This window comes from Schistocerca americana, chromosome 1 (genome assembly GCF_021461395.2).
Source record: "Schistocerca americana isolate TAMUIC-IGC-003095 chromosome 1, iqSchAmer2.1, whole genome shotgun sequence".
NCBI classification, from domain to species: Eukaryota; Metazoa; Arthropoda; class Insecta; order Orthoptera; family Acrididae; genus Schistocerca; species Schistocerca americana.
The window spans coordinates 930,204,274-930,231,197 of NC_060119.1; the positions used below are offsets into that span (position 1 = coordinate 930,204,274).

Genomic DNA, 26,924 nt, shown 5'->3' on the forward strand with positions numbered 1-26,924 from the left:
CAGTACCTTCGTCCATGTCAAACCTACTAACCACCACCAGTACCTCCACTTCGACAGCTGCCACCCATTCCATACCAAGAAGTCCCTTCCATACAGCCTAGCCGCGCCTGGTTGTCACATCTGCAGTGACAAGCAGTCCTCCTCAGAATATGCCAAGGGTCTCACTGAAGCCTTCACTGACCGTAATTATCCTCCCAACCTTGTACAAAAACATATCTGCCGTGCCTTATCTTTCCATCCCCCCCCCCTCCGCCCCCTCCCCAAGTCCCAGTCCGGCCACAGAGGAACATTCCCTTCGTAACTCAGTACCACCCAAGACTGGAGCAACTGAATTACATTCTCCCCTGGGGTTTTGGCTACCTCTTGACATGCCCTGAAATAAGGAATGTCGTGCCCACTATCCATCCTACCCCACTCACTGTGGTACTTTCCACTGAACCTACACAACCCCTGCTCCCAATCCCTTACTTCATGGCTCATACCCCTTTAATAGACTTAGATGCAAGACCTGTCCCATACATCCTCCCACCACCACCACCACCACCACCACCACCACCACCACCACCACCACCCCAACCCCAACCACCTACTCCAGTCTGGTCACAAACATCACCTATCCCATCAAAGGCAGGGTTACCACTGTGCTGCATTCTATGTAGGCTTGCAACCAACGAGCTGTCTGTCTGCATGAATGGCCACCGACAAACTGTGGACAAAAAACAAGTGGACCACCCTGTTGCTGAACACGCTACCAAACATGATATCCTTCATTTCAATGATTGCTTCACAGCCTGTGCCATATGGATCCTTCCCACCAACATCAGCTTTTCTGAATTGCACAGCTGGGAACTTTCCCTGCAATACATCCTATGTTCCCATAACTCTCCAGGCCTCAGCCTTCATTATTCACTGTCCTCACTCATCCAGCCCCCACCCTGTTCCCATCATTCCAGTGCTACACAGCCGCCATTTCACCACCACATCCAGTCTTTTTATTTCTTTTTATCTCTCTCCTTTCTGCTACATCCCTCCACCCTCTCCGTTCCCGATCTCTCCCCTGCCCTCCGTCTAAACGGCAGCACTTCACTGTCCGCCACTTGCACCATATTATCCCTCCCCCACCCCACCCCAGCATCCTCCTTAACGCCACCCAGTCGCCACTCCCATCATGCACTAGTGCTGCTGCTTGCAGTGTGGTTTCAGTTGTCTGAGACTGCAGTTGTGTGACCCAGTTGTGTGTGTGTGTGTGTGTGTGTGCGTGTGTGTGTGTGTGTGTGTGTGTGTGTATTTTATATTTGCCAACATTGTAGTAATTCTCATGTGCGAGTAATAAGATTTAACTGCATTTTCACAGAACGTTTAACTGAGTCCAGGCCGACCTTTTTAGCGCCTATTGAAACAATTCCTGACAAAATTTCCATCTGTAAATGGCTTCCAAGTTTTTGCGGTAAGATGAGATGATTCAAAACTTATTTCTGTTACAGCTCCTGAGTCTTTTAACAAGTTTTATGACCATCAAGGAAGAAATTTGCTTCTTATGTTCTGGAAATTCTGAAAATGCAGACTTTTGTAGTGTCTCCTTAAGTTGTATTCATTTGGGATGGCTACAATACTTTTGCAAATAGGGCAAATGATATTATTGAGCAGTTACAAAAATAGAAAATAATAATTATATAGAGCTTTCCTGAAATGGCCACATCTCGTCTTGTAATTAGCGCTTTCTACTTTGCCTTGCTTTATGTATTCTAGGCGTTAGACCTTCTTAAAGAGGGGATGGTGAATCTATGCAACAATGCCTATGAAGAGAGGAAAAAACATTTTCTGATATTGTTATTGACTGATAATGGTGAAGTAAATGCTTACAGGTTCATAGAAATACCAAAAATTGTTGCTTACCTTCGCCATGAAAAGTTCAGTGCACTAATGAGTAGACTGATAAAGCTCACTAATGTATTGTTGAATATACAAACCAGTGACAGCTAACAATGTCATTACCTGCAGGCCCATTTGCAACTCCTGTTGCTGTGACTGAATTGTTCCTCAAGTGTGCAGGTTGAAAAATAGTGTGCCATGTGACAAGCAATTATTTCAAATTGGAATCCCCCCCTTGCAACGCCAGCTAGCCTGGTGTAGCTCAAAAAAACTAAGTTCTGCCCTCCGCTTTCTGTGAAGGAATGAAAGATGAGTAAAAAATAAATCACGGGAACAAATGGTGAGGGTTGGACCGCATGCAGCCCATGGCCACAGTCTGTTCACTGGTACTCTACAGTAGGACTCCAGTGCCTCCCACATAACATGGGCCATTTGGAGCTTCTCACTCATCACTAGTTTTCCTGAGCTCTGGAGAGGAGAACATGCTCGCAACCCCCCCCCCCCCCCCCCTCCCTCCACACACACACACACACACACACACACACACACACACACACACACACACACAAAACCTGGAGCTAGTCTCTTTTTACAGTTGATATTTTGTATTTTTTGTTTACTCTTTCTTTTTTTACCTTTTACGGTTTTAAAAATGGAACTTTTATAGGATCACTTTGTTGCCAGTCTTTCTGCCTGTCTGTTAAGGATCCTTTTTCTCAGGAATGGGTAGAGGTATCAAGTTGTAATGTATGTTGTTGAAAAAAATTAGTTGTCTAAGTCAATGTAATAAAAAAATAGGGACATTTGGCCGGCCGTTTATGTCACATACACTCCTGGAAATGGAAAAAAGAACACATTGACACCAGTGTGTCAGACCCACCATACTTGCTCCGGACACTGCGAGAGGGCTGTACAAGCAATGATCACACGCACGGCACAGCGGACACACCAGGAACCGCGGTGTTGGCCGTCAAATGGCGCTAGCTGTGCAGCATTTGTACACAGCCGCCGTCAGTGTCAGCCAGTTTGCCGTGGCATACGGAGCTCCATCGCAGTCTTTAACACTGGTAGCATGCCGCGACAGCGTGGACGTGAACCGTATGTGCAGTTGACGGACTTTGAGCGAGGGCGTATAGTGGGCATGCGGGAGGCCGGGTGGACGTACCGCCGAATTGCTCAACACGTGGGGCGTGAGGTCTCCACAGTACATCGATGTTGTCGCCAGTGGTCGGCGGAAGGTGCACGTGCCCGTCAACCGGGGACCGGACCGCAGCGACGCTCGCCAAGACCGTAGGATCCTACGCAGTGCCGTAGGGGACCGCACCGCCACTTCGCAGCAAGTTAGACACACTGTTGCTCCTGGGGTATCGGCGAGGACCATTCGCAACCGTCTCCATGAAGCTGGGCTACGGTCCCGCACACCGTTAGGCCGTCTTCCGCTCACGCCCCAACATCGTGCAGCCCGCCTCCAGTGGTGTCGCGACAGGCGTGAATGGGGGGACGAATGGAGACGTGTCGTCTTCAGCGATGAGAGTCGCTTCTGCCTTGGTGCCAATGATGGTCGTATGCGTGTTTGGCGCCGTGCAGGTGAGCGCCACAATCAGGACTGCATACGACCGAGGCACACAGGGCCAACACCCGGCATCATGGTGTGGGGAGCGATCTCCTACACTGGCCGTACACCACTGGTGATCGTCGAGGGGACAGTGAATAGTGCACGGTACATCCAAACCGTCATCGCACCCATCGTTCTACCATTCCTAGACCGGCAAGGGAACTTGCTGTTCCAACAGGACAATGCACGTCCGCATGTATCCCGTGCCACCCAACGTGCTCTAGAAGGTGTAAGTCAACTACCCTGGCCAGCAAGATCCCCGGATCTGTCCCCCATTGAGCATGTTTGGGACTGGATGAAGCGTAGTCTCACGCGGTCTGCACGTCCAGCACGAACGCTGGTCCAACTGAGGCGCCAGGTGGAAATGGCATGGCAAGCCGTTCCACAGGACTACATCCAGCATCTCTACGATCGTCTCCATGGGAGAATAGCAGCCTGCATTGCTGCGAAAGGTGGATATACACTGTACTAGTGCCGACATTGTGCATGCTCTGTTGCCTGTGTCTATGTGCCTGTGGTTCTGTCAGTGTGATCATGTGATGTATCTGACCCCAGGAGTGTGTCAATAAAGTTTCCCCTTCCTGGGACAATGAATTCACGGTGTTCTTATTTCAATTTCCAGGAGTGTATTTTGATATTTGCAAACTCACTCATCAAAACCTGTAGGTGAACTATCCATATACAGAATTAAGTTTATAAGGAACCCTCAGTGTACGAGCTCTACTCACATATGTCTGGGTTGGTTTCTTCCAAGTATTCCCCTCTGTTCTTAATCACATCACTTTATTCTGCTTTTCATTTCTTTTCCTCTCAATCCAGCTTTACTTCCCAGTGTGTTGTTGTGTCATCTCTGGGATTGAGCTGGAAGCTGGCATAGTGCTCATGAATGTACCATCTTTGACAAGCTACTTTTTCATATGCCTCCCCTTTCATCTTTACCTGTCATTGTTCTAACAAATGGCCTCCATGCTCTTTTCATCTTAGACTAGCTATCTTGCTAGTAATAATGAGTTTTTAAAATTTTGTTTCTAATCATGACTGTTTATAGAAATATGTACATTATTTCTTTCAGGGTGCTGGCAACCTTAGTTACAATGCAGTTACAGGAAGCAGTGTCCACCTTTTAGCGTCACAAGCAGCAGATCATTTTATAAAAGTTTTGGATGTAGAAGGTTTGCATATTACTGTATTGTATTTTATTTATGTATTAAACATCATTGTGTGATTTTTGAAAATTCTGTATGATTCACTTTTTTTTTTTCAGTCCATGAGAAAACATTAATTCATGCATTGGATATGTTTTCCCTTTGGTGCTCAAAGTTCAGTAATGAAGTGCCTCAGAAAGTTATAGATTGGTTGAAGGTGAGTAATTATTTTAAATAATTTATTTTTAATTCACATTGCATACTTCAGTACTTTTAGAGTACCGTACTTTTTTTAGTGTTACTTTGTAATGTGTGCAATAAAATTCATTGGATAATGGCTTGTGTGTCTTCATCATCTTGTCTCCTTGTATTTCTCTCGTTGTCATTAGAGAAATTCCAGAAAGTTTCTAAAAGTGGAAAAAAAGCAAAATTTTCTGTTCCGTTGATATAGAATGGTTACTTTGTACTACATTCCTTTCTATTTAAGAAATGTGTAATGCCAAGAAATACCATAGAACCACTAAGTGTCATATGTAGTTATCAGTGAAACATCTCGTTTTAAAATATTACATCCTTCCAGGAACATTTAGTTTTGTCTTTACATTGACGCATGCAGAACCCAGCTGTCACATCTAGGCATATTTTAATTGGGTGACCCAGACATCTTTCTGTGATTACAAACATTCATAAGGCATAAAATATGACACACAGATAAATACTTTTTATCTTGAATTGCATATGACATATTAAAGTTTTTGTGTGCATACGTACTTACTGTCACTTTGTTTGTGACAACAGCAGAACCTGCCACCAATTACAAGCAACATGTATCAAGCCAGTGGAAAGCCCAATGTGCTCTCTGGTAACAAGAAACAGTCACCAAAAACAGTCCACTTGAATTTTGGCCTCGTCTGAGAAAAGGACACGCTTCAGATAGTCATCATCTTCCTCAATCTTAGCCAGCATGCCAGCAGTAAAGACATAATGGGCACTGTAAACCATGAGTTGCAAGGACTGCATGATCTAGCCTTTGTATGTGTGGAAAAGAAGTTGTTTACATTGGATGGCATTCACCAATGTCTTTGGAATCCACAATTCATGTGAAGATCGGGGGACTGAATTCCTGTGACATGCTATGAAGATGTCTTTCGTTATCTGAATTGTCTGCACTAAAGATCAAGGCTTTCATGTTCTTTAGAGATCACATACACTCCCCGCTTCCTTAAACTTCACATACCACTTTTTGATGCTTTTACTATCTGGTGGCAGTTAATGGTATGCCTTCTGGAATTTTCTCCGGATTGTTATTGGTGACTGTCTCTCATGATACCAGAGTACACATTGGACTTCCTCCTGATTTGCGTACATGTTGTTTGCAAATGGTGTCTGATTTCACTATTTTATGTCACTGGACTGTGTGGGAAACAAAGTAATGCAAAACAAAACAATGGAAAATCCAGGATGGAATAATGACAATCTTTTGAAAAGTATAGATTGCTACTCAGTGGAGATGTCAAGTCACAGACAGGTACAATAAAAAGACTGCCAACAAGTGAGCAAGTTGATAAAACACACACACACACACACACACACACACACACACACACACACACACACACACACACACACATAAAAGAAAGCACAAGTGCAACAAACACACACATGAGCACTGTCACTGACCACCGATGCTGGACTGTGAGCATCTGCGTATAATGGGAGAAGCAATCTGAGTGATGGGGGTAAGGAGGAGGCTGGGGCAGGGAGGTAGAGGGATGGCAGGGTATGAGTAAGGAATGGTAAAGTGCTGCTTTTGGGAACACACAGGGATGTGGTGGGGACAGGGCAGGGCAGCTAGGTGCAGTTGGGAGCTTGGGGAGCAGGGGGGTAGGGAGTGAGAACAGAAAAGTGGAAAAGGAGAGCTATAAAGAAAGGGAATAAAGACCAGTGGAGTATTGGTGGAATAGAATGCTGTGTAATGTTGGAATGGGGGCAGAGAAAGGGGTAGGTGGCTGAAGGACAGGGACTAACAGAGGTTGAAGACAGAGGGGTTGTGAAAATGTAGGATATAGTGCAGGTAGAGTGCCCACCTGCACAGTTCGTAAAAATCAGTGTTGGTAGGAGGAATCGATAGCACACACTGTGAAGCAGTCATTGAGGTGAAGAATGTTGTGTTGGTCAAAAAATGGTTCAAATGGCTCTGAGCTCTATGCGACTTAACTTCTGAGGTCATCAGTTGCTTAGAACTTAGAACTTGTTAAACCTAACTAATCTAAGGACATCACACACACCCATTCCCGGGGCAGGATTCGAACCTGCGACCGTGTCGGTTGCTCAGCTCCAGACTGTAGCGCCTAGAACTGCACGGCCACTCCGGCCGGGTGTGTTGGTCAGTGTGCTAAGCAACCGGTTGGGCCATCAGTCTCTTGGCCACAGTTTGTCGGTGGCCATTCAAGTAGACAGACATGTAGTTGGTTGTCATACCCACGCAGAATGCAGTACAGAGGCTGCAGCTTAGCTTGCAGATCACAAGTGTGCTTTCACAGGCAGCCCTGCCTTTGATGGGATAGGTAATGCTTGTGACAGGACTGAAGTAAGTGGTGGTGGGAGGATGTATGGGACAGGTCTTACATATAGGTAAACTACGGCCAAGAGTTAGCTGGCCCACCCAGTCGGTGGGTACACAGACCAACATAACATTCTTCACTTCAGTGACTGCTTCACTGCCTGCACCATCTGGATCGCTCCTACCAAAACCACCTTTTCTGATTCATGCAGGTGGGTCCTCTTCGTGCACTATATGCTAGGTTTTCACAATGCCCTGGCCTCAACCTTTGTTAATCCCTGTCCTTCACCCACCTATACCCTTCCCTGTTTGCACTATAATGTTACAGAGCTTCCTATTGCACCAATGAAACTATTAGCTTTTATTCCCAGCCTTTTCATCTCTCCTTTTAATTCTCCCCCCCCCCCCCCCCCCCCCAAAAAAAAAAAAGGAACCCCTGCAGAGAGCACCTAGTTGCCCTAACCTGTCCACACTACATTCCTGTATGCTCTTACAAGCGGCACTTTGCTGTCCCCTACCCCTACCCTGCCATCATTCCCACTCGCCGCCCCAGCCACCTGTTGAACCCTATCATCCAGATTGCTTCTCCTATCATGTGCAGTTGCTTGTAGTACAGCGGCCAGACGCAGTAGTTGTGTGTGTGTGTGTGTGTGTGTGTGTTTCTACTTTAGAAGAATGCCTTTTGGCTGAATGTTCTCTTTTTTTTTTAGCAGTCCGGTTCCCCCGCCCCCCCCCCCCCCCTGACCCTGCCCCTCACCCCCTACCCCCCCCCCCCCATTTGTGACTCAATGGGTATCAATCTATCCTTCTCATAATGATGTTGTCAAAGCAGCAGTAAGTATGTATGTACACAAAAACTTAAACGTGTCCCATCCAATTCAAGATGAAAAGTATTTATCTGTGTGTCAAATGCCTTATGAATGTTTGTAATCAGGAAAAGACTTAAGGGACACCCGATACATGTACACCACAGCCAGTGTCCCATTTGATTGTGTCTTGGTTATAAACCATAAATTTCTAATAAGTCTCTTTGGACATTTCTGCTTTCTTTTGTGATATTAAAGTTATTTAATGGGATATTCCAAAAATCTGTAAATTTCCAATCAAAATGAAAACTGGTATTCTCTGCAGTTCTCTTTATGGTATTCATTCCTTCAGTAAGGTTCTTTTCATCTACTTGTTGAATTTCTTTCAAGATTTCCTTAGACATATGCATACTATGTCCATAACATAGTTGCTACCATGTTATCTGCCTCTGAAATTGGCACGAAAATGTATACATACTTAAAAATGCCTTCTGAAATTTGTAAGGCAAGTAGTTTTTCGTAAAAGTTTTGGTTTTTTCCATTATTTATTGCAAAGGGAGGTTTGGAGGGAGGGGAGTGAGGGTATTAACATGAATTTTACAAGCTCAAATTTAGCAGAACTGCTTAGTTTGTTGATTCATATGATCCAGACACTTTTTGTCAGTGGATACCTGATTAATGTTGTGTTACAGTCTTTGACACTGTTATACTATCCCTTAACATAAAAGATCACAGAACTTTCAGCCTCTTCTCTGAATGGGCGAAATATTCACTAAAATTATCACAAACCCAATAGGTGGGGAGGGGGGGGGGGGGGTTAAGCTAGATTTTAATAAGATAAGTAACAAGTTGCCATATAACAGTGAAGTGATGAGTTTGAATTAACATTTAATCTAAAATCCATAAGTTCACGAAAGGCTCTGACTCAGTTTCAAAAAAATCTTTGCCAGTGTTGTGAAGAAATAAATCATCTGTTTACCCTACGTTGGCATACAGGTAAATGTACAAGGATAAGCCAAAACATTATGACCACTGCCAGCCGCAATGTTGAATGCCGTCTTGTGGCATTGCAGGCACGTGACGCGGTAACAAGAGTATGCAAACAGAGCAGTCATGGGCAGGGGATCACCCTAGCAAAGCTATGGATTCCAAATAGAGAGAGTGCTTGAGATAGGCGGATTTGACAAAGGACACATTATTATTATACAGAGCTTGTGACTGATTATCTTGAAAACAGTGAAGCTGGCCAAATGTTCATGTGCTACTGTTGTGCAAAGATGCAGGAGGACAGTGAAACTACCACTAAGTGCTAAATGGTCGGATGTCCATGACTTTTCACAGAACGAGTGGCTCGGAGGCTTGTCTGTTCTGTAAAATAGGGTAGGTGGTGATCTGTGGCATCTCTGCCAAAAGAGCACAATGCTGGCGCACACACAAGTGTTGCGGAGCACACCGTTCATTGTACATTATTGAATACAGAGCTCCACAGCAGACCACCCCCTACATGTTCACATGTTGACCCAATGACATCCTCAGTTACAATTGCAGTGGTCATGGGACAACTGAGATTTGTCTGTCAATTAGTGGAAACGTGTTGGCTCAATCTCATTTTTGGTACACGAGGTTGATGGTCGTCTGCACTAAAGCTGTCATCGAGGTGAACAGCAGCTTGAAATGTGCAGTGTGCCACAGACATGTGCTGGTGAGAGCAGTATTATGCTATGGGAGACATTCTCTTGCACTTACATGGGACCTATGATAGTAATCGAAGACACACTGACAGCTGTGGACCACCTGCACCCCTTCGTTATTGACATCTTCCCCGACGGCGATGTCGTCTTTCAGCAGTATTATTGTTCATGTCTTGGAGCCAGAACCTTGCTACATTGTTTTGAGGAGCATTATAATGAATTCACATTGATGTGTCAGTGGCAAATTTCACCCGATGTAAATCCTATGGAACCCATCTGGGTCACTATTAGGTGCCATCACCGTGTACGCAAATTAGTGGCCCATGATTTATGCAAATTACATGATCTGTGCATAGACATCTATTGCCATAAACCATCCACATACCTATCAACAAGTTCTTGGATTCATGATATGCAGAGTCAGTGATTTTGTTCCAAAAACAGACAAACACAGCTATTAAGCAGGTGGTCACAATGTTTTGGCTCATCATTGTATGTATGCCAGTTCTGCTGTTACCGTTAGACTGAACAGGATTGTGAGAAATTCAAAGTTAATAGATGTCAGTGTAGGAGAGTCCATAACACTAAACCTATTCTCAATAGTCATAGGAGAATTTGTGAAACACTTCAACTACGAAAATGAAGAGAGAAAATATGTTGCTGAAACATGTGAAATTTTTTTGCTAAAGATGTGACACTGATTGACTAGTACAGATAAATGTTAACAACAAAGAAAAGAACTTAATAAAGTAAGATTTGAAGGAAGGTCTGAAATTCAATTGCAGTAAGACTAAAATAATGTATAATTAACGAATTATGAAGAAAATTCTACACATCAACAAGACAAAAAGCAGTTGATGAAATTTTAAATTTAGTGTAGTTGAAGCATGGACAGCAAAATGAACAAACAGAAGTTTTACTAAAACTGAACTGGAGTGCTTTTATTAAGCCAAATGAGAGTATTTGGAACTAAGCTTCCAATGTGGTTTTTGTCGTTACATTCGTGCACCCAGAACTTAGCTCTCACTTTTACACACATTTTTATTTATATGTTTGTACTACATCCACACATGATCAGAATTACTGGGAGACAAAGTAAAACAAAAAAGTATCTCTGAGAACAGACTGGACTGGCAGCAAATGAGTGTGTTCAGGTTGTGACAATTGAAATTATCCATTCTATGCTGTTGCATCTTTAATAAATCTTTATATTAATCATATAGATCATATTAATGTTGGCCTGTTCTCTGTTGTTGTTGTTTGTTAGAATCTGGATGATTAGATAAACTTTTAACTTTCTATTAAATAGTAGAAAGCACTTCTTGAGCACAGTTATATTGCCCCTGTGTTACAACTGATGTATATAAGGAAACTCTGCATGTACAATGAATGGTCAGTGTTTGATATAACATTATAAGTAATATGCTGAGAGTGCTAAATGACAGTTCTTTACCAGTTGACAGATAACTAAGCATGGTATGTTTTCTGTGACATAAGCTCCATTGTCATGGCATTCCCTTTATTGAACGGCGTGCCCCTCTTCTCCAAACCGGAACACTGTAGTGTGGAATAATTGTCAAGTCTGCGGGTACAAAAAGCCTGATATTGCAGCTTATACTACCCACTAAATCATTCAGTCATAGCGCGAACAACACACGTCCTGTGTATCCTCTTCACGGGTATGCTGCCAGACATTATCGTCTTCACTGTGCGATATTTCGGAGATCCATCTGGGTGCGATCGTGAAGACATGTGGCATCAATCCATACCAGCTTATGTGCTCAAACAGTAATAAAACTTCCAATTAATTGATGATCTTAAATTATTTAACTAATAAAAAGAAATACTTTCATTTGTTGTGAACCATAAGTTAGGCAGATATTGAGTAAAACATCACTGAACCAAATGATACGTTGCACCACAAGATGTAATTATGAATGAATGTAGTAAAAATTGATTGGGGACAAGGTGAATGGGTGGTAGATGGGCTCAAGGAAATTCTTTACCAGATTCCAAGATATAAAAAGTTAGTTTGTAAAATAAGCGGGAATAGAGGGGATGAATATTGGTGAAGACCAGACCACATGAAAAAGTCTAGAGGCAGCCTTTACCCAGCAGTAGGTGTCAATGGCTGATGATAGTGATGTACGTGTACATGCAGAACTTGTACCTTGTTAGCTCTGTTGCTGTTTATAATTGACACAGTTACGTACATGGAAGTTGTTGCAGAATATAGGAAAACATGTGAATGGTTAACACTTGGTGCAAAAAGTGACAGCTGACTTGACTCTCAACATAGGTGTAATGTTTGTAGTTAACACATTGACACAGTGTTGGTTAACTACATCACAATACTCAAATGCTTGAAACAGTCACAATTTTGGGATGTCTGGGATATGCAACTAGATGAAAGAAATACTCAAGAAAATAATTTTTTTTAGGTGAACTACCACTATTTGACTGTGTTGTTTAGTTAATTATGGCCCAGGTTTCAGCCTTTTATGCCATTTTCAATAACTGTGTTTATATATTTTTCTTAATTTTATCTACCGATATCTGTTCTAAATCGTTTTGCAATTTGTTTTGATTTTCTGATGGCTTTACTAGTCGATAAACGACAGCATCATCCGCAAACAACCTAAGATGACTGCTCAGATTTGTCTCCCAAATCATTTATATGAATAAGGAACAGCAAAGGGCCCATAACACTACCTTAGGGAATGCCAGAAATCACTTTGTTTTACTCAGTGATTTTCCATCATTTACTACAAACTGTGACCCGTCTGACAGAAAATCACGAATCCAGTCACATAACTGGGACGATATACCATAAGCACACACGTTTCACTACAAGCCACTTGGTGTGTTTAAAAAGAACACTGTTTTCTAAATCCGTGTTGACTGTGTGTCAATAAACCATTCTCTTCAAGGTAATTCATAATGTTCGAACACAATATATGTTCCAGAATCCAGCTGCATGTTGATGTTAATGATGTGGGCCTATAATTTAGCGAATTTTTCCTACTACCGTTCTTGAATATTCGTGTGACCTGTGCATCTTTCCAGTCTTTGGGTATGCATCTTTCATCAAGCGAATGGTTGTATGTGATTGTTAAGTATGGGGCTATTGCATCAGCATACTCTGAAAGGAACCTTGAAAGGAACCTAATTAGTATACAGTGTGGACCAGAAGACTTGCTTTTGTTAAATGATTTAAGTTGCTTCACTACTCTGTGGATGTCTACTTTATGTTACACATGTGGCAGCTGTTCTAGATTTGAATTCTGAAATATTTATTTTGTGTTCTTTGGTGAAGGAATTTCAGAAGGCTGTGTTCAGTACTTCTGCTTTGGCAGCACTGTCTTCGACAATATCTCCATCGCTATTGCGCAGTTAAGGTATTCATTGTGTATTGCCACTAGCATACTTCACATACAACCAGTATCTCTTTGGATTTTCTGCCAGGTTTTGAGACAAAATTTCGCTGTGGAAACTATTATAAGCATCTCACATTGAAGTCTGTGCTTCTGTAAAAGATCGCCAGTCTTGGAGATTGTGCACCTGTTTGAATTTGGCATGTTTTTTTGTTGTTTCTGCAACGGTGTTCTGCCGATACTGTATCTTCGAATTCGTCACATCTGGTGTACACTTTCATTGTTAATTTGGAAGGAGTGGAGGAAGGCATCAAGTGAATTTTTATCTTATTTTTTGAGTAGGTATATCTTTCATTTATTTAGTTTAATTGGATAGATAAAAAATCTACTCATAAAGCAGCGGCAGAACATGCACATAAAAGACTGTTGTGATTGGCGAGCTTTCAGAGCCACTTGCCAGTCATGACAGACTTTTATGTGTGTGTTCTTCCGACACTTGGTGAGCAGATTTTTGATCTATCCAATTAAATAATTTTGTTGGTAATTGATTGTTTTCATTTATTTTTGGAGATTTGGGGGTTACAATATTCAATCTCGCTATGGCAACCCTTTGTTCACTAATCCCTGTATTTGTTTTGATGCTTGTTATTAGCTCAGGATTACTTGTTGCTAAGAGGTCAAGTGTGTTTCCACTACCATTTACTATTCGCGTGGGCTCACGAACTAACTGCTCAAAATAATTTTCAGAGAATGCATTTAGCACAATTTTGGATGTTGTTTCATGCTTACCTCTAGACTTATATATGTATTTCACCAACATATCGATGCTAAATAAAAGTCAGCATCAACTATAATTGTATTAGCCAGATACGTGTTTGAAATCAAACTTGAGTTTTCTTTGAACCTTTCAGCAATTGTATCATCTGAATTGGGAGGTCGTTAAAAGGATCCAAGTATTATTTTATTCTGGTTACCAAGAATGACCTCTGGCCATACTAACTCACAGGAACTATCTACTTCAATTTTGTGACAAGATAAACTACTTCCTAACAGAAACAAACACACCACCACCAACAGTGTTTAGCCTATCCTTTCAAAACACCGTTAGGTTCTTTGCAAAAATTTCAGCTGAACTTAACTCCGTCTTTAGCCAGCTTTCAGTTTCTATAACGATTGGAGCAGAAGTGCTTTGTGTTAGCACTAGGAGCTCTGGTACTTTCCTAACACAGCTATGACTGTTTACAACTGTTATACCTATGGTTTCTGTATCTGCATTCTTCCTGTGTTCTGCCTGCACCCTTTGTGACTGAAGCCCTTTTTGTATTTTCATGAGATCCTCTAACTTAAAAAACCGCCCAGTCAATGCCACAGAACCCCTGCTACCTGTGTAGTCACCTCCTGCATGTAGTGGACTTGTAAGCTGTTCAGCGGAAACCTGAAACCCAACCACCCTATGGCGCAAGTCGAGGAATCTGCTGCCTGCACAGTCGTAGAACCGTCTGAGCCTCTGATTCAGACCCTCCATTCAGCTCTGTACTAGAGGTCCGCAATTGGTCCTGTCGACTATACTGCAAATGGTCAGCTCTGCTTTCATCTTGCAAGCAAGACTGGCAGCCTTTACCACTTTTGTTCGCCATTCAAAACGAGAGAGGCTCTCTTCCAGTCCAAAGCGACACACATCATTGGTACTGAAGTGAGTCACCACCTGCACTTGGCTGCACTCTGTGCTCTTCATGGCATCTGGAAGGACCCGTTCCACATCTGGAATGACTCCACCATGGAATGCACATTAACTTTCTTCCCCTTCTTGCCACCCATGTACCTAAGGGGGCCCTATAACGCACCTAACGTTTGAGACCCCAACTGTCAGTAATTTCACCCTCTGTGATAGCCCAGATCTTGCAGGCTGAGAGGTTTCCTCTGAAACAGGACAGGCAATTGCATCTGGCTGAGGTACAGTGTCAGCCACAGACAGCACCTGGAACCTGTTTGTCAGCCTAACCAGGGACGCCTTACATGCGGCCCCCTGGGAAGTCTTTTGCCACCTTCCACACTGCGGGGTGACTTCCCTCTTGACCACAGGTGTGTGGTCACCTCAGTGTGAGCAGTAACTGGGCAGGCCACTGGTGAGGATCGATCGGAGGACTCAGACATGCTGGACGTCAGTTAGATCTCCACGACCGGCCCACAACAGTGGTGCCCATCCACTGAAACTTCAAGCCGTGTAACCGAAGCCTCCACAGCCTGGAACTTACAGCGAAGTGTCACCGACTCAGCTTGTATCCACACACTAAAATCGCAGTCCCTATCCATACTAAGGACAGTGGAAAACTGAACTACCGAGATAAATGGACTATTGGCACGTGCTGTGGAACTCTACTTTAAACCCTGACAAAAATGCAGGAACTGTATGTAATAAATTAAATTAATATGCAGAGATTCAAAAACCAAACTACCAAAACACTCAGGTGAGACTAAATAATTCGCCCTGATTAGGAACTTGTAATACGTCACAAAATCGGTTTACTTTCCGACGCAAATGAAAATGCGAGGATTGTGGCTATTAGATATTAAATTAACAGATAGAAACTCAAGAAACTAAACCATCAAAGCATACAGATGAAATCATATAATTTGCTTTTGGTTTTTCTTAATTTATGGTCAGTTTTTAGCTTGATGTCCTGCAATGGCATAAACTTAATTACATGAAAATGGCATAAAAGGCCAAAACCTGGGTCATAATTGAATAAAGAACAATACAGTCAAATGATGGTGTGTTCATTTAAAACTTATTGTATGATTGTTGCTCAGCAACAGGAAAAACTGTTTAAGAAAATAATAGCTTATGTGCACTGATAAAATAAAATGATTTATTCAAAAGCAAGTTTGCAACTTCCCTGGAAAAGATATACAGTATTCATGTCTCCTCCTAATTGTAATTAATGGTAAAGATATATAGTACATAAATGCACAAACTATCATAAACTGAGATTCTCTTGGAAATAGGTATGTTACTAATAACTAGAAGGACAAGAAGGCTAATAAATGAATATAGTAATAGATAGGTAGAGGTCTGCGCGGATAAGAAAAGTGCAATCCGCACCGCATCCGCAAGGTCCTAATACGCAGCAATTAATCCGCATCCGCAAGTTTTTTATCAGCATCCGCATATATTTAAGTTTTGAATGAGTAATTAATAGTAATAGACACTAGAACTTAGAATTATGGTATGTAATGACAAAGTTATTGCTAGGGTGCCATTTCTGTGACAACTTAACTACTTTTGACTTCTTAAATCACAGGAAATGCTCTATACCTACTCTAAAGCAGACCATTCCAAACAGGAAAGCATTGGCGCTCCGGAGCACACACAGTAGCGGCTTGGATCTCGTGACATTGGAAACGCTATTTAAAAAAAAAAAAAATTCAATGTAATAGTATTAAATGATGAAAATACGTGTATAGAAACAATTATATTTCACTGCTCTTGTGCCAAGGCAGCTGAAAATGACAATGGTTTTAAACTGTTACTAGCACATTGCATCATTTACCGACAGTTCTTTTGTACTCACTGCTTGGATGTGTCAAATTTTGAAGCCATTCATGTCAGCTGATGATTATATTATAGCTTACGCGTTCAGTCCTCGTCATTTCCAGGTGAAAATATTTACAGGATTAGGCCTACACTGCAAAACGCTGGCACACCTGTGAAAAAGTTAAACTGTCAGCAATAATTGACGTTGTCTGGAAGAAATAACTCGTCTTCCGAAGAGTGACAACAAAATCAGTGGTTATAGAAATTAGGAGTCCATTTAGCTTTAGCTAAAAATACGATTGAAATCTCGAACCTCACCTTTTGGCTGATATATCGTATTAAGACCTAGCGATAAATGAAATGTCTGTTTCATTTTCAACTAAACAAAGTTTTTCACGCTTTAAAACATTGGTCTAAATTACTAAGACAAAATTTGCAGTAGGTTTCGCAGGTAATACTTTCAATGTTAAAAAATAATTTTTTTCAGAGTTTAATGGAACTGCAAACGATTTAAAGATGTCTATATAAAAACTGCTGTCCCATAACTTCAAATGTTAGGCACTGTTCCCTGTTAAGCAATACCGAGTTACAGTTAAAATGTTCAATTTTGTTAAGAATTTCAGCCCTTATCTTTACTAATTGGCTGGTAAATTAAGAGACACATTATTATTTTGGATGATTTGAATATTTTGTAAGTTTTCAATGTGATCAGAATAATCTTTCACGGGCTATCGCAGTCACAGCTTGTTGGTGGTCGTGAGCCATAGTTTGAAGTCCCACTTGTAATTAATTACAAGGCCCGCCGTGCCACTGCCCCGGCCGGGCTGTTTCACTGTTCACAAAGAGCGACAATGCTCGGTGGCTGCAAATGTTACTGTAGTGCACGCTAAAATTTAGGTAGGCACTTATGAGATCATCATTACCTAGTTTAGTAATATTGACGTGTTAGCTGTTGAATGTTCTTGTTGTGACGAGTAAAAACTTAAAATTGAGCTCTTTAATATGGAAATTACAACAAAACAAATTGATTGTTAAATATTTCCTTCTTTTACCTAATGCTACTTAAATGTTCTTGTTGGGAATAGTAAAAATACTAACAATATGTCGAGGAAATTCTTTGCTATAAATATTACAATAAAAACTCACATGCTTCAGATTAAATATTTTCATCTTCTGCTTACTTCTGATTCAAATTCTGTAAAAGAAAGAATCAGATGAAAAAAATTGTAACTAATTCAGAGATGCCCAAAAAATACAGGGAAGTAAGAGAAGCTGTACAAGTACCGTTTTACTTTGGAAGATTACCCTGCAGGAACATGATGTCATCAATCGTCTGTGGCTTCAAAGACGTGTGTCGCTCCTGCATTATTTGTCCCGCAGTAGAGAAGCTTCTCTTAGATGGCGCGCTGGATGCTGCAATGCAGTGCACGAAGTATGCGAGTTTGGAAAGATGCGGATAGACGTTTTCACGTCCATGCCACCAAGCTATCAGGTCGATGCCTTCCGAAAATTGGACTTTATCACTCGTATATCTGAGAATTTCATCTGACGCAAAGTCAAGATCTCTCGTCGATTCATCACCTGAGGAATCTTCAAATTCATTAAAAAGTGCGTCAGACTTCTGTTTTTTTGCAGGAATTCCAGATGTTGTTTCCTCTTTATCTTTTAACTGTGGGCAATTTCTTGCAACGTAATTTTTCGCTTCCTTTACAACTTCATCTTTTTTGGCACTGCTAAGAAATTTTAGGTTTTTATATTTTGGATTCAAAAACGTTGCAAGTTTATGGGTTACTGTTATGTCTCATTTGCTGATTAAAATAGATTTGGCTGTACTCTTTAAATCTATCAGAAATGGGCTGTCGCCATCATTTTTTTCAAGAAAGGAGAGAAGTTTTAACTTCCACAACACACACAAATAAAGCGTAGGGGTTTTGGAGGCTTAGAGATCACAAGAAGCTATTTTAAATGGCGTCAGAAAGGTTATTATATCTTCCAGCATCCTCTTGTCTATAGAATCAATCAAATTATCTTGATTTTTCTCTGACAAAATTGACAGATCTTCAAACCATTGTGAATTAATAGACTCAAACATATCCAATTTACTGTTCCATCGTGTGTCTACATCTCCTTTCAATGACTTCTGAAGGCGATTCTGAAGACCAGATCTTTTAAAGAAAGTTGTGATAGCTCGACAGGAATTTATTAGCCGCTGCACGTCACTCTTCTCATCATTCGCGTCTCCTCGAGTCGTGTGCTCCAGCACAGTATTAAGAATGTGTGCTGAGCACGAGAGCCTCTTGTATTGTTGCTGAGCACGAGAGCCTTTTGTAAGCCTTTTGTATTGGCAAAGTGCTGCCACAATATTTGGGCCTCCATCCGTAACGAACACGGTGTTATTCACAGCACTAAATAAATCGAACGACCGTAGTATCTTAATTAATTCAAGTTTAATGTTTTCTCCTGTTTTTTTAATCTCACTCTCAAAATTTCTGGTGCACAACACTCGATCCTCAAGTTTCACTTCTTCATAATTAACATAATGTGAAGTCACTTCCATATAGCTTATTTTATGGTATGAATCAGTCCATAAATCGCCAGTTAGTGCTCTACCTATATCTCTGATTATATTGTTCACTTCTGTGGAGACAGTCACACGCAGACGATCGGCCGTTTCCTTCAAATTTCTGGATATGGTGGCTGGATGAGGTAGCAGTTCCTTAGCACTCACTGCACCGTACTGTGCCGTCTCGAGAAACCCAGATCCACACGCAGCTTCAAATGGTAAAATGTCTTTGCCGACAAGATTGATAAGTTTTTCTGTCGCGGCTGTCTTCAAATTTGGCGGAACTTCAGGAACTTTCACGTCTCTCTTGGTATTTAAATAAGTAGTTATTCTACTTTGTCCAGCCTCACACGAATGTTTTAGCACATTTGAAGTTCCACTTTTGTGTCCAGTGTAGAAATATACTTTTTTACATGCAAAACAAGCCACTATATCTTTTATCTTTTCGTTGCCATCAAATACGCATCCGAATTTTTTCCAGATTGGCGATTTCAATTTGTTTTCCTTCACTAATGTAAAATTACCTTTTTTCACCTTACACGAAATTGTATCCATCGATATGGTGTTCATTTGAAGAAAGAACTCTCACTGATATTTGCTACGATGCATGTTGTCACTCGGTCACTACAAAGCGCTAACTGAAGGCAGCGGAAAGTTGTAATGGGCACCTGTCGGTTAGACAGTGGGCAGGTTTGCCACCCAGAGAGCACTTCACAGGCCACACAAAAGACACGGTCACGGAAACGGATTAGGCGCAGGTCTCTTGGGTACAGCTACGTCGGTCGTAGCCAGGGGCTGAGGACCAGACATCCGCTCTACCCGGGCCCTGCAAGATTCCAAGAATGTCAGCAGACTTGAAGTTTTCAACTAACATTGCAACATACGTACTGGGCAGATGCCTTGCTCATTATCCGCAGATGGCCCGCGGATATCTGTGCCTGTCGCGATTTTATCTGCCAAGTAACAAATACCTCGGATATCCGCATCCGCGCAGACCTCTATAGATAGGCATTGATAGTGGCATAGTAATGTATGAAATCATAGGTTATAAATATGTGGAGACATATAAGAGTCCCTTGTCCATTAGTAGCAGCGGTAGTGGTAGTTTTTACATCACTGTTTCAACTCCCGATGAGATGACGGAAATGCTGCTAGTATGTGAGTCAGACTTTAAGAAGCTCTTGTGCTAAATGAGTGCAATAGTTGAGCCTGTGATGTCCTGGGAACAATAAGAAGAGTGCTCTGGCACTCTGACCCTCACTGCAGCTGAATGTATTGCCACCTCGACAGTGCTGTCTCATTTTCCTTAGGTCATCTGATACGGTGTGCCCTAGAGCAAGCACTTCTGTTGTAGACACTGTGACCAACCGTGTCGAGGTTGGACCATTCATTCATTGTAGTATTGCCAGACAGTACTGAGTGAAATTTACATTTGGCCTGTATCTGATTTTAACTCCAGGAATGATGAAACTGATTGTGCTGACAAGAACTCAGCGTTGAAGGGAAATTGCCCAAGATCTTCAAATAAGAAAGTGGATGCCTCCCAGTTGAGAGCTCTAGATATTGTTATTGATATGTTCATGTTTGAACCAAGTTGAAAATATTTTAACATACTCTTTTGTATTTACTTGTGGTTTCTTATAGAAAGGACCTGGACTGAAGACTTCCACTGCTCCTGTTCGCACAGCTTATATTGGCTGCATGTCTGCTTGCTTTTCTGGAAATACTTTAATGCAAGGCCTGGATTTTATACCATTTCTGTTGAAAACTGTTGAGAAAGCTGTATCACAATCCGCTCAGGTATTGTTTCGGTTTCAGTATCTGGTCACATTCATTACTTAGAGCATTAAATATTAGCACTGATATTGTTATTTTTAGCACTGTGCTCTTTGCATAATAGTTAAGTACTTTTGTTTCAAACACTATTGTGTTACACCAATCTGCTTTCTGATAGTATTCTCCATTTCAGAATTTAAGAAATTTCTAGCTGTTTCAAAATAAAGAAACAGAATTATTGAAAGATGTTAAAGCTGTTTTTCATGTTAACTGATTCTTCCATTGGTTATTGGTAGAAAAACATTGCAATCAATGGAAAGCACTGTATTGCCTTTGTTCTATAAGATCCTGTAGAACATAAGCAGTATAGTGCTTTTCATTTATTAAAGGTATTTCTATGAGAGGCAAATTGCTCTGAATGAAGTATCATGACACAAACATCAGTAGCAGCCAGGAATGTGATTCCTGTGCCAGATTCAAAATGCAAACTTAAATCACACAGATGTTGATGAAATAATATTTCGGGGAAGATAGTGGACAAATTGGATGTATGCTGTAATGAATGTGTGGAAAAATTACCTGAGAAATGAGTCAAAAATAGAAACTAGGAGGTAGTTGATTGCAGTTCCATTTTGGAGACCAGTTAGTCACACAAGATTGTGTTTCGTAAATGGTGTGTGTGTGTGTGTGTGTGTGTGTGTGTGTGTGTGTGTGTGTGTGCGTGCGTGTGTGTGTGTGTGGGAGGGGGGGGGGGGTGGGAGTGTGGGTGCGCGCGCGCTCGTTGACATGATGGTGGTATGGATGGAATGGCAAGAATCCTTGTAAGTGGTAGTATTCAAATGGAACACAACCAGAGGAAATTATGGCATTTACAAATATATTGTCCAAACACAGTACTGGAACACTGTGGAAAAACTTATTGACAAACAGAAAATGAATGAAGCCAAAAGAAATGTAAGGAAAGAAATGCAAGAAATGTTCAGAGAATTGAAAAGTAAAACTGTCTCACAATATGATGATATAACAATGAAAATAATCAGTTATTGGCAATATAAGGTAAATGGATACATAAAAAATCTACTCACCAAGCAGTGGCAGGGGAACACACACACACACACACACACACACACACACACACACACACACACACACACAAAAGGATTTAACTTTTACAAGCTTTCAGAGCCAGTGGCTCCTTCTTCTGGCATAAGAGTTGAAGGGGAATGGAGAGGGTGAAGGAAAAGGACTAGAGAGGTTTAGGGAAAGGGATACAGTTTAGAAAAGTCACACAGAACTCTGGGTCAGCAAGACTTACCGGACGAGATGAGAAAGAAAGGCTGATTGTTGGGGACTGCAACGGACGAGATTTGAAAACCAGCATGCTTAAAGGTGGAAGACAGGGTAATATGCAAGACAGAGATTACTACTAAAACAGTGTGCATGAGTTAATAACAGGAAAAGCTAAATGCATTTTATGTGAGGGTTTGGAGGGGAGACAGTGATAAATATACAGGTCAGAAAATTAGAGATGTAGAAAACTAAAATGGAGTGAAGAAAGAAGTAGTTACTGCGAAGAAAAGCTGAGATGGAAGGAATTAACATAAATTAAGGCCAGGTGGGTGGCAAGAACCAAGAACATGTTGTAGTGGTAGTTCCCACCTGTGGTCTTCTTAGAAGCTGGTGTCTGGGGGAAGAATTCCCATGGCACTTGTGGTGAAACAGACACTGATGTCATGACTGTCATGTTGTGCAGCATGCTCTGCAACAGGATATTGTGTGTTGCCTGTATACACCCTCTGCCTATGCCCATTCATCCTGACTGATAACTGGACTGTAGTCAAGACAATGTAAAAGGGCAAACAGTTTTTACATAATTGCTGGTATGTGACATGTCATATCATAGGTGGCTCCCCCTTTGATGGTATCTGTTTCGCCAGTTACAGGGCTGGAATAGGTGGTGGTGGGAGGGTGCATAGGCGGGGACGGTCGCAGGGGTAGGGAGACGGGTGCAGAAGGAGCATAGGATCTGATGAGGATATTGCGGAGATATGGAGTGCGACTAAAAGTGGTGTGGTGGGCAAAATCTCAGACGGAATGGATCTTATTTCAGGGCATGGTTTTAGGAAGTCATAGCCTTTTTGAAATAGCTTATCAATACATTCAAGAACAGGATAATACTGGGTGACAAGTGGTGTGCTTCGATGTTTTTTTCTGGAGGAATGAGCAGTACCAGGATTGGATGTGATGGCCCAGGAAATCTGCTTTTGAACTAGACTATTGGATAATTACATCCAGGGAAGAATGAAGTGAGAGTGGAGGTGTATTGCTGTGCAGTGTCTGCATCCAAACAAATACATCTGCCTCTAATGCAGAGGCTCTGTGGGAGGGAATATTTGACATGGAAAGGATGGAAACCATCAACATGCAAGTACTATTGTCTATTAGTAGGTTTGATGTGGACGGAAGTGTGTAGTTGTCCCTTGGTGAGGATGAGATCAACATCAAGTAAAGTGCCATGGGGTTCGGAACTGGACCATGTGAAATATAATTGGTAAAGGTATTTAGAGATTCCAGGAATTTTAACAGGTCAGCCTCACCATGAGTCCACACAGCAAAGATATCATCAATGTATCTAAAGCAAACCAGGGCCTGATGGCTTATGGACGCCAGGAAAAAAGCCCCCTCCAAGCGACTCATGAAAAGGTTGGCATGGGAAGGACTCATCCTGGTTCCCATGGCCGTACCCCTGATCTGTTTATGTATCTGCTCCTCAAACGTGAAGTAATTGTTGGTAAGTATTAAGTTGATTAAGATGAGCAAGAAAGTATGTCATTGGTTTGGAATCAGGTGGGCATTCACTGAGGAAATGTTCAGCAGCAGGCATACCATGTATGTGTGGGTTGTCGGTATAGAGGGAGACACAGCATCAATGGTGACAAGCATGTGTGTGGTGGGAGTGGGATGGACATGGATTTCAGATCATCTAAGGAATGTTTGGTATCTTTAATGTAGGAGGGAAGTCTTAGTACTATAGGTTGCAGGTGTTAGTCAACTAAGGCAGATGTACGTTTGTTGGGTGCTTTGAAGCTGGCAACAGTAGGACAGCCTGGATGATTGGGTTTGTAGATTTTAAGAAGAAGGTAAAAGGTTGGGGTGCATGGTTTGGATGGGTAAGAAGTTCTGTGGATTGAGGTGTAAGTCCTTGTGAGGGTCCTTAGGTTTTTAGCAGGGACTGCAGGTCAGTTTGCATCACAGGGTTAGTTATGCAGAGGACAGGTTAGTTATGCAGAGGACAGGTTAGTTATGCAGAGGACAGGTTAGTTATGCAGAGGACAGGTTAGTTATGCAGAGGACAGGTTAGTTATGCAGAGGACAGGTTAGTTATGCAGAGGACAGGTTAGTGTTATGTTGTAGGGACCTGAGGAAATGTTGTGAAGCAGTGTTTTATGTGAGAATTCTTGGAATGCATGTAAGGGATGAATCTGAGGTAGTGGTGGTGGATAAAGTTGGGATCGTGGTCTGAGCTGTTGAAGGCTAGGTTCAATGTCAGGTTTGCTGTTGGGGAGATTTTGGGATTGGATTGCAAAGTGATATTTCCAGTTGACATTACGTGTACAGGAAAGTAGGTCCTTCACCTAAACAGCATGGTTAAATGCAGGTTTAGGGCTGAAAGTGAGACCCATCGATGATACAGGTAATTTGGAGGGGGGGAGTGCTTTGGATGAGAGGTTGAGAACAGTATACTGTTGTGACTGGTTCTTGTGATTATGAGTTATTACTGGTCTGGGAGACAGTGGTGAAGGCTGTGGGATGTTAAGGAGGTTGGCCATGCTTGGTTTGCAGGTGAGGAGTGGTGGCTGATTTTGTGGCTGTTTGGAGAGCTGCAGATGGACAAAAATGGTACACCACTGTTCAGGTAGTTTAGGAGAAGGTGGGATAGTTTTTTGAGGTGAAGCCTGGCATGTTGTTACAGTCTGAAGTTGGCTTGGCAGATGATATCATCCAAGGAAACATGAGGGGCAGATAACTGCAGAATTTTGTAGGAGGAGAGAAGTCTGGTAGAGTGCAAACCGGGAGATGAGGTATATGGGCCACAGATCAGTAAGGTAAGTGCAAGAGATTGCTGTGTTTGAAATTGTAAAAGAGACTGGGGTAGAGTAGGATTACATCTTGAAAAAGGGACTTTCAGTGTTAGACCTTTGGGAGCAATACCAAATGACAAGTAAATTTCGAGAAACAGAATGTGAGACCTTAGCTTTGATAATGTAAAAGCTTGTTTTCGAAAAGTGACAATATTGTGAAAAGAAAAGTTGCCATTCACCATACAGCGGAGATGCTGAGTCGCAGATAGGCACAACAAAAAGACTTTTACAAATAAAGCTTTCGGCCTGTAAGGCCTTCCTCAAAAATTGAAGACAGACACACACACCTTTTAAAAAATCTTTTAAAAGATACCAACCATTTCCTCCACCGACTCTCCACAGTTCCTGTTCCTTTACCACATGGTGCCCTCCTGTTGATGCCATCCCCCTTTACACTAACTTCCCTAATGCCCATGCCCTTACCGCTATTGAGCACTACCTTTCCCAATGCCCGGAAGATTCCAAACCAACAACCTCCATGACCAACTATATCCTTACCCACAATTGTTTCTCCTTTGACGGCATTACCTACAGACAAATCCGAGATACATCTATGGGTGCCCACATGGCACCATCCTGTGCCAACCTATTCATGGGCCATCTAGAGGAATCCTTTCTATACACCCAGAATCCTAAAACCCTCACCACATTCATATTCACCGATGACATCTTTGCTATCTGGATTGAGGGTGAGGACACCCTATCCACATTCCTCCAGAACCTCAACAACTTCTTCCCCATTTGCTTCACTTCCTCCTACTTAACCCAACGAGCCACCTTCCTAGATGTTGACCTCCACCTCAAAGATGGCTACATCGGTATCTCCGTCCTCGTCAAACCTACAGACCACCAGCTATACCTCTACTTTGACAGTTGCCACCTGTTCCATACCAAGAAGTCCCTTCCATACAGCCTAGCCACCCGTGGTAGTCACATCTGCAGTGACAAGCAGTCTCTGTCGAAATATACCGAGTGTCTCACTGAAGCCTTCTCAGACTGTACTTATCCTCCCAGCCATGTACAAAAACAAATCTCCTGTGCCTGATCTTTCCAGTCCCCCAGCACCCCCCAAAGTCTCACTTTCTGGCCACAGAGGAGCATTCCACTTGTAATTCAGTATCACTGAATTACTTTCTCCCCTGGGGTTTTGCCTACATCTCGACGTGCCCCGAAATGAGAAATATCCTGCTCACTATCCTTCCTACCCCTCCCACAGTGGTACTTCACCGTCCACTGAACCTACACAATATACTCGTCCATCCATACACAACCCCTGCTCCCAACCCCTTACCACATGGTTCATACTCCTGTAGCGTACCTAGATGCAAGCCCTGTCCCATATAGCCTCCCACCACCACCTACTCCAGTCTGGTCACAATCACCACCTATCCCATCAAAGGCAGGACTACCTATGAAACCAGCCATGTGATCTACAAGCTAAGCTGCAACCATTGTGCTGCATTCTTTGTGGGCATGATTGGCCACTGATAAACTGTGGCCAAGAAACAAGTAGACCACCCGGTTGGTCAGCACGCTGCCAAACATGACATCCTTCATTTCAGTTACTGCTTCACAGCCTGTGCTATATGGGTTATTCCCACCAACACCAGCTTTTCTGAATTGCGTAGGTGGGAAGTTTCCCTGTAATATATCATATGTTCCTGTAATCCTCCTGGCCTTAATCTTCGGTAGTCATTTTCCTCACCTATCTAGCCTTCCAGTTCCCATTCCAGCACTATACAGCCCTCATTCCACCATCACACCTAGTCTTTTTACTTCTCTTCTTTTCCACCCGCATCCACCCCCCACTCCCTCACCTCTGCCCTGCCCTCTGTCTAACCT

The 26,924-nt window shown here is 42.2% G+C and overlaps 1 protein-coding gene across 1 annotated transcript in view; it reads left to right on the plus strand.

Moving 5' to 3' along the window:
• The window catches only part of LOC124615378 (eIF-2-alpha kinase activator GCN1), a 283,362-nt gene that overhangs the window by 69,589 nt on the left and 186,849 nt on the right, over positions 1-26,924 (plus strand). Inside the window, exons 7-9 of the mRNA XM_047143206.1 lie at positions 4,560-4,659; positions 4,752-4,849; positions 20,809-20,964. Coding sequence (XP_046999162.1) covers positions 4,560-4,659; positions 4,752-4,849; positions 20,809-20,964 — 354 coding nt within the window. The remainder of the gene's footprint in view (positions 1-4,559; positions 4,660-4,751; positions 4,850-20,808; positions 20,965-26,924) is intronic.